At 50.3% G+C, this 6784-nt stretch overlaps 2 protein-coding genes across 2 annotated transcripts; one reads left to right on the forward strand and one right to left on the reverse strand.

The window, feature by feature from the left end:
- Positions 1 to 78: 78 nt before the first annotated feature.
- eci2 (enoyl-CoA delta isomerase 2) lies at positions 79 to 2725 on the reverse strand. The gene is made up of 11 exons (XM_088363463.1): positions 2572 to 2725; positions 2217 to 2278; positions 2037 to 2140; positions 1869 to 1967; positions 1519 to 1710; positions 1317 to 1386; positions 1110 to 1212; positions 885 to 1005; positions 725 to 814; positions 508 to 651; positions 79 to 429 (listed from the first exon to the last, which is right to left on the reverse strand). Exons 1-11 carry the CDS (start codon positions 2610 to 2612, stop codon positions 274 to 276), a joined length of 1182 nt encoding a protein of 393 aa, XP_088219589.1. The 5' UTR covers positions 2613 to 2725; the 3' UTR covers positions 79 to 273.
- Positions 2726 to 2966: 241 nt separating this feature from the next.
- rmc1 (regulator of MON1-CCZ1) lies at positions 2967 to 6716 on the forward strand. The gene is made up of 21 exons (XM_088363453.1): positions 2967 to 3098; positions 3268 to 3344; positions 3444 to 3528; positions 3625 to 3681; positions 3749 to 3835; positions 3906 to 4046; positions 4140 to 4243; positions 4312 to 4401; positions 4465 to 4570; positions 4631 to 4739; positions 4814 to 4858; positions 4927 to 4980; positions 5053 to 5181; positions 5261 to 5367; positions 5440 to 5559; positions 5630 to 5707; positions 5779 to 5883; positions 5982 to 6050; positions 6116 to 6203; positions 6302 to 6439; positions 6517 to 6716. Exons 1-21 carry the CDS (start codon positions 3000 to 3002, stop codon positions 6594 to 6596), a joined length of 1968 nt encoding a protein of 655 aa, XP_088219579.1. The 5' UTR covers positions 2967 to 2999; the 3' UTR covers positions 6597 to 6716.
- The last annotated feature ends 68 nt before the right edge of the window (positions 6717 to 6784 follow it).

Genomic DNA, 6784 nt, shown 5'->3' on the forward strand with positions numbered 1-6784 from the left:
ATAATAATAATGATGGCAATAATATTAGCTAATGCTAACAACACCCGCTGACTGTACACGTCAAAGAAAGGATCAACATTTATCACTTCAACAACTTTTTTTTTCCCACTACAAACAACTTGACACACATGACAGAGTTGAGTGACAAGCACATGTGCAATTTAGGCCAGGCACTTGATTCTTCACGTTCGACGGAATGTCCGCTGCAAGTCGCCACGGTGAAGTTTCCTACGGTGGCTCAGACATAGCCACGGCGACGCTTGCTGCGGTGGTTCAGAGCTTAGATTTGGCCTGAAAGAAGCTCATGACGGCGTTGAAGCACTCATCTGACGTCCATCGCTCTGTCAGGCGCTCCACCTCGGCGTCATTGACGGCGTGGAGGCGCTCTTTCTCCATAGAGCGAATCAACTGCTTGGAAAGCGCCAGAGACTAACAGGAGACACACATCAACAAAGCCAACGTTACGACAAGGGCTGCTGGGGAAAAGTTCACCGTGTGTGCGTTTACATTTGGAGGTAGCTTGGCGTAGTTCTTCAGTCGGCTCCAAACCTCCGTGTGGAAGCTGCTGTCAGGAAAGACTTCTGTGACCAGACCCAGTTGGCACGCTTGGAACGCCGTCAGCTTCTTGTTAAACAGCAGCATCTCGTTGGCCTGTGCGCAACATGCACGTGCACGCCCGTCAATCACGTGTGTACGTGTGCGTGTGTGCTCTAGGTGTAGGGACCTTGCTGTTGCCCATGATGCGAGGAAAGGTGTAAGACGAGCAGCCTTCTGGACTCTGACCCAGTTGGCTGAAAGGCGTGTGGAAGGTGGCCTAAATATTAAAAATGATTTCATGAGTGATTTTAAATCAACATCAGTTTGTTGTGTGCGTGCACACGTACACTCTCCGTAGCGTAGACCAAGTCAAACATTCCCATGACAGTGACAGAGATTCCCACAGCCGGTCCGTTCACCACCGCTACCAGCGGCTTGGGGAAGTCGATGAACGCCTTCACGTATTTCCTGTCGGCAGGGGTCAGAGGTGAGCGAGTCAACTCGGACAATGTTACTCTTCGAGGCCACACCGATAGATGGATGGATGGACGGACTGATGCGTGATCGATCACCTGAGCAGCTCCCCGCCAGCTTTGGCCATCTGCTCCAATCCTCCCTCAGGAATCTTGGTGAAGTTGCTCAGGTCATTGCCACTGCAGTAGAAGTCCCCCGCGCCTGGCAAAGCACACCCAAATGCACACACCACCCAGTCAGACAATGTGTGTGTTGCCACCGACAACCTACTTTTGTGTGTATGTGCGTGGGAGAAAGAATGTTACCGGTAAATACCGTGACCACCGAGCTGTCTTGGGCTGCTTGCTGCAGAGCTTCAATGATCTCCTCATACATCTGTAACAAATGCTGTATGTCAGCTAACTAGCAACATGCTAACTGTGACCTTTCAATCATTCTATCAATGTGTAATGGCCAACCAAAGTCAGGTTGCAAACGAGGATGTTTGTGAGGATGAGTTGAGGTCACCTGAGTGGTGATGGCGTTCTTCTTGGAGGGCCGGTTGAGCGTGATGGTGGTGATGTCATCTTGCGTACTGACCAACAGGGAGTCGTACGTGCGCCCGTTGGTGGCTGACTGGGCGGGAGCTTGGGCGGCGCTTCCACCTTCTGCCGCCACCAGGGAGCCAATCAGGTCGCAGTACTCCTGCCGGGCCGACTCCTGTCAATCACATTTTCACAAATCACAAAAACTCCTCTATTTTGTTCAACGTCATGCTTCCTATTATATGACACATCATGTGGTCATATAACACGACAGGTCATGCCGCACACCACGAGCGGTCTGCCACAAAGTGAAAGGTCAGCGAGCGTGTGGACCTGCGTGATGGATCCCAAAGACTTCCACGAGTCCCACTTGGCCTTGTTGATGAAGTCCAACATTCCCGGTTTGGGGGTGTCACAGGGACCGTGTGTTGCCTGTCACGTGAACCACAAACACACCATAAATACTCAATGTCAAGCAGAAAAGAACATGGCTGTGCTGACCTGTTTGAAGAGAGCATAGATCTTGAGCTTGACATCATTTCCAGGATCTTTCTTCAACGAGGAAAGTTTGCTCTTGGCCTTCTCAAAGTCTTCCTGGGTCACACCTGAAGGCGAGCACACAAATGCGAGCACATGCTCAGGCAGAACATTGGTTGGTTGAAGCTTAAAACGGTACCTCACCTATCATGGAGGTCTTGGTGAAGTGGAAGCTTGCGGTGGGAACGCTGGACAAACGCCACAACCTGACCACCGTGAGCAAACACAACGTATGAACAACACAAGTTCGGATTTTGAGTTTCTGTATAGTCGCTTTCCAGCCCAGGACACATTGCGTAACACACAGTACAAAAGTCACAATGAACTCGACACGCTTCTTTCTCTTGCCAAATACTCCACTAGAATATATTATTTTCCTTCTTTATTTGAAATGTACAGTTTGCTTTTGTTTTGTTGGCGTTTTAGTGACGTTCGCGTACATTTAACTTCGCTCTCGGCTGAGATTTCCACAGAAGACAAAAGTGTCAGACAAACTCACCGACGAGTAAATATCAAGCTTATTTGCGCAGAGAAAGTCATTTAGAGGCTGCGAGATAAGAAAACAAGTGCAAGCGGAGGGAAGCGGAACGTCAGGACAAACAAGGTTGACACACAATAAAAAAAAAGAAGTTAATTACTTCCGGGTCACGTCACTTTTTTAACGACAAATGAAGGCTGCAAAGGTGACATTTTTATAGCCTTAACTCATACTTTCCATTTAAACCAGGCCAGATTTGAGGACTAGTTGTTGAAGGCTACGTGAATTTGGACACCAACTGATTTCCTCCAGTCCAATTTTGATTTAAAGAACGAATCCAAGCCTTTATTGCGAAACTGTGCATGGAGTAATTTACTTCCGGGTCTGGTGTTTTGTTTTGGTGTCTTTAAAAACAGGGGGAAAAAAGATCGATCCAATGTTTTGAGAGGATGAGCGACGAGCACTACTTGGAACTTTGTGACAATGTTGTCCACTTTGAAAACGCTTCGAGCGTCAACAATGTTTTCTTCGATGAAGCCAACAAACAGGTCAGCTTCCATTAACTTAAGTTTAGCGTAGCGGTTTGCCGAGTCAGCTGACCGCCGGCTGGCGGAAAGAAAAGCACAAAACAAAAGAACAATGTGTTTTCCGGATCTATGATGTGCTTGAGTTGGTTGCCCCCAAAAATATGCTAAGGCGGGCTCGTGCTGCCTTCAGGTGTTCGCGGTTCGTTCAGGGGGCGCCACGGGTGTGGTCGTCAAAGGTCCGGACGACAAGAGTTCGGTTGCCTTCAGGTGCGTCATGTGCACTGGGACAAACTGGCAAATGTTCCTTTTTTTTCGTTGTTATGATGACGTCGATGAAAACAACCTTTACATTTGAGTTGTGTGCAGGATGGAGGACAAAGGAGAAGTCAAGTGCATCAAATTCTCCATTGGGAACAAAATCCTGGCTGTGCAAAGAACGTCAAAGTCCGTGGTGAGTTTTTGGGATCAGTTCCCTGTTTGTGCGTACAACGCACTAACAATTTTCTCAATCCGCCGATTCCGGGGAAATGAATGGCCTGTCTTTCAGGACTTCATCAATTTTATCCCCGACTACCCGCACACGGAGTTCACGCATGAGTGCAAGGTGAGCTGCTCACACCAATCGACTGATCCCGGCCAGCCTCTCTGACATGTATGTCATGCGGCTTCAGATGAAGAACGCAAACCTTCTGGGCTTCTGCTGGACCAACTGGAACGAGATTGTCTTTGTCAGCGACCAGGGCATTGAGTTCTACCAGGTAGCGCCGCCGCCGTCGTCGCGCACCTGTCAGGGCCCGGCCCCACCCACACACGGCGTGTCACGTTCAGGTGTTTCCCGACAAACGCACCGTTAAACTGCTCAAGAGTCACAGCCTCAACGTCAACTGGTACCAGTACTGCCCTGACACCGCCGTTATGCTGCTGTCCACCACCGTGCAGGCCAACGTCCTGCAGCCCTTCGCCTTTCGGGTCAGAACGCACGACAACAAACGGCGCCTGCCTGCTTACGAGCGCACACCTTGGCACTGCATTTAAGTCTCTATTTATGTGTGTGTAAATAAGGGTGGGAGTGTGTCCAAGATGTCCAAATTTGAGATCGAGTTGCCTGTTGTCCCAAAACCAGCCAAACTCAGCCTGTCTGAGAGAGATGTTGCCATGGCAACCATGTAAGTGGCTTCTCTGTGTACGTTTGCCAATAAGACACAATAATCTTGTGTGTGTGTGCGGGTTGTAGTTATGGTCAGTTGTACGTGATGTACCTGAAGCATCACTCCAGGAGCGCCAACAGTCCCAGCGCTGAGGTGGTGCTCTACCACTTACCAAGGTGATCACACACACTCACACACACACATCTCTTGCAGTGTTAAATGTGAAGATGTGTGCACAGGGAGGGTGTGTGCAAGAAGACACACGTGTTAAAATTGGACACAACTGGAAAATTTGCTCTCAACATTGTGGATAACCTGGTGGTGGTCCATCATCAGAGCTCTCAGGTGGGTGCGCGAGTTCACGTCGGGCAAAATTCCCAAATAACGCCATCGCCCGCGTTTCAGACGTCACTGATGTTCGACATCAAGTTGAAGGAGTCCGACGGCGCCGTCAGCACGCATCGGCCTGTGCTTCCTGCTCGTTCCATACAGCCTTGTCGCGTCCCGCTTTCAGGCACACGCAGGCACACACGCCCACGTTCATAACAATTGTCATAACTGACGATATTTCACCTGTGTTGTTTGAAGGCCCAGCAGTGGTTCCGTCACAACTTCCTGTCCCGTGTCAGTTGTGTATCCTTCCGATGGATGTATGCGTGTGCGCATGTGCCGGTTTGTTGTCAGACTTGACCGCCGCACAGACTCTTCTTCATGGAGTGTCTTCCAGCCTGATATCATCATCAGTGCCAGTGAAGGTCTGCTAAACGCGTGCACGTGCCAGCACACGGACACACACACTGATTGAGGATGGATCGGTTGATTGACAGGTTACCTGTGGTATCTCCGCGTCAAGTTAAGTCCAACAGTCAACATGCTCCAGGACAAAAGTAAGCTGATGGACTTCCTGTTGCGCCGTAGCGACTGCAAGATGGTCATCCTGTCCGTCTGCTCTCAACGTACGTCTGGCGGTCTCGCTCGTTCTGCTGCATGCTAGCGGTTTGCTGCTAATGTGCCAATGCTAACATGCGCGTGTAGTGGTGGATAGCGATCAGCGAGCAAGTCTCCCCGTGGTGGCGAGCGTCTTCGACAAACTCAATCAAGTGTACAAGGAGTTCTTGGAGGCGGAGCAAAGCTACAGTGCGGTGAGCGAGGGAGTGATGGAGGTCGTGTCACCAAAAGGGGAGGAGTCAACTGATGCGCGTGCACCTTTGCAGGCTGTGGAGGCAGGGCCCACACGCGGCGGGATTGTTCACAAGCGACCAGTCAGAAGCCAGGCGGTCATCGACCAATCGGACATGTACACGCACGTCCTGTCGACCTTCACCGAGAGGAAGGTACAGATGGCAAAACGTTTTCCGCCGTCTTTGGTGCCAAGGTTGAGCCATTTTTGGTGCGTACGTCCAGGGCGCCTCCCATAAGTTGACCATCGCCGTGCTGATGGAGTACATTCGCTCGCTCAACCACTTCCAGATCGCCGTGCAGGTCGGTGATGGTCAGGTGAGCGCACGCGCGCGACTCCAGCCAGGGATTGACTGACCTTGTTGTCACGCCAGCATTACTTGTACGAGTTGGTCATCAAGACTCTGGTGCAGCACAACCTCTTCTATATGTTACATCAGTTCCTGCAGTATCACGTCCTCACCGACTCCAAACCGCTGGTGAGTCATGCAGGGAAACGTGAGGACACCCGTCCGGTTTTGTAAGCTGGCGTAGCCGTTAGCATGTCACTTGTCTACCGTCACGTGACTTCTTTCAGGCGTGTTTGCTTCTGTCCTTGGAGAGCACCTACCCGCCCGCTCATCAGCTATCCCTCGACATGTTGAAGGTACTCCTCCGCAACCCCCCCATCATCATCTTCACTGTCCAATGACACGCTCCGTTTGTGTACAGCGTCTATCGACGGCCAATGATGAGATTGTGGAGGTTCTGCTGTCCAAGCAGCAGGTTCTGGGCGCTCTCAGATTCATCCGCAGCGTTGGTACGTTAACAGCTTCCTGCCCTTGAAATCATATCTGCTCAAAGGACTTGATCACAAGAGGTCACTTGAAGGTTGACTAATTACTGTGTATGTGGCAGGCGCTCACGACAACATGTCCGCCCGAAAGTTTCTAGACGCCGCTCGTCAGACAGGAGACGACATGTTGTTCTTCACCGTCTTCAGGTCATTCCAGCAGAGGAACCAGCGCCTCAGGGGAAACCCGGCATTCAACCCCGGTCAGTGCACACACATAGCCCATATATCAGAAATGATTTTGCCGCCTGTGTCTAGTTCAGTGTGTGTGTACCTGCAGGCGAGCATTGCGAGGAGCACGTGCTTCACTTCACGCAAGTGTTTGGAGAGCAGGCGTTGATGAAAGCGGCCACCGCTTGACTGCCATCAATGTAAATAATCCTTTGTGTGAAATGAAATATCAATGTAAGCAATCGGTCACATGAAATAAAATATTAATGTTAATTCTTCACATGAAATAAAATATCAATGTAAACAATCTGTCAAAGTGGAATCTACTTCTTGTGATATGCAAATATAGATGCCAAGAGACAGGATAAGGCGTCGGC

This window comes from Syngnathus floridae, chromosome 20 (genome assembly GCF_059516105.1).
Source record: "Syngnathus floridae isolate MCC-2025c chromosome 20, RoL_Sflo_1.0, whole genome shotgun sequence".
NCBI lineage: Eukaryota > Metazoa > Chordata > Actinopteri > Syngnathiformes > Syngnathidae > Syngnathus > Syngnathus floridae.

Coding starts and splice junctions, on each gene's coding strand:
- eci2 (XM_088363463.1), bottom strand. CDS start 2,612: ATGACTTTCTCTGCGCAAATAAGCTTGATATTTACTCGTCG. Junction 2,279..2,571: donor AGCTTGATATTTACTCGTCG/GTGAGTTTGTCT, acceptor CACGGTGGTCAG/GTTGTGGCGTTTGTCCAGCG. Junction 1,711..1,868: donor CTTTGGGATCCATCACGCAG/GTCCACACGCTC, acceptor TGTGATTGACAG/GAGTCGGCCCGGCAGGAGTA.
- rmc1 (XM_088363453.1), top strand. CDS start 3,000: ATGAGCGACGAGCACTACTTGGAACTTTGTGACAATGTTGTCCACTTT. Junction 3,529..3,624: donor AAAGAACGTCAAAGTCCGTG/GTGAGTTTTTGG, acceptor CCTGTCTTTCAG/GACTTCATCAATTTTATCCC. Junction 5,560..5,629: donor CGACCTTCACCGAGAGGAAG/GTACAGATGGCA, acceptor GCGTACGTCCAG/GGCGCCTCCCATAAGTTGAC.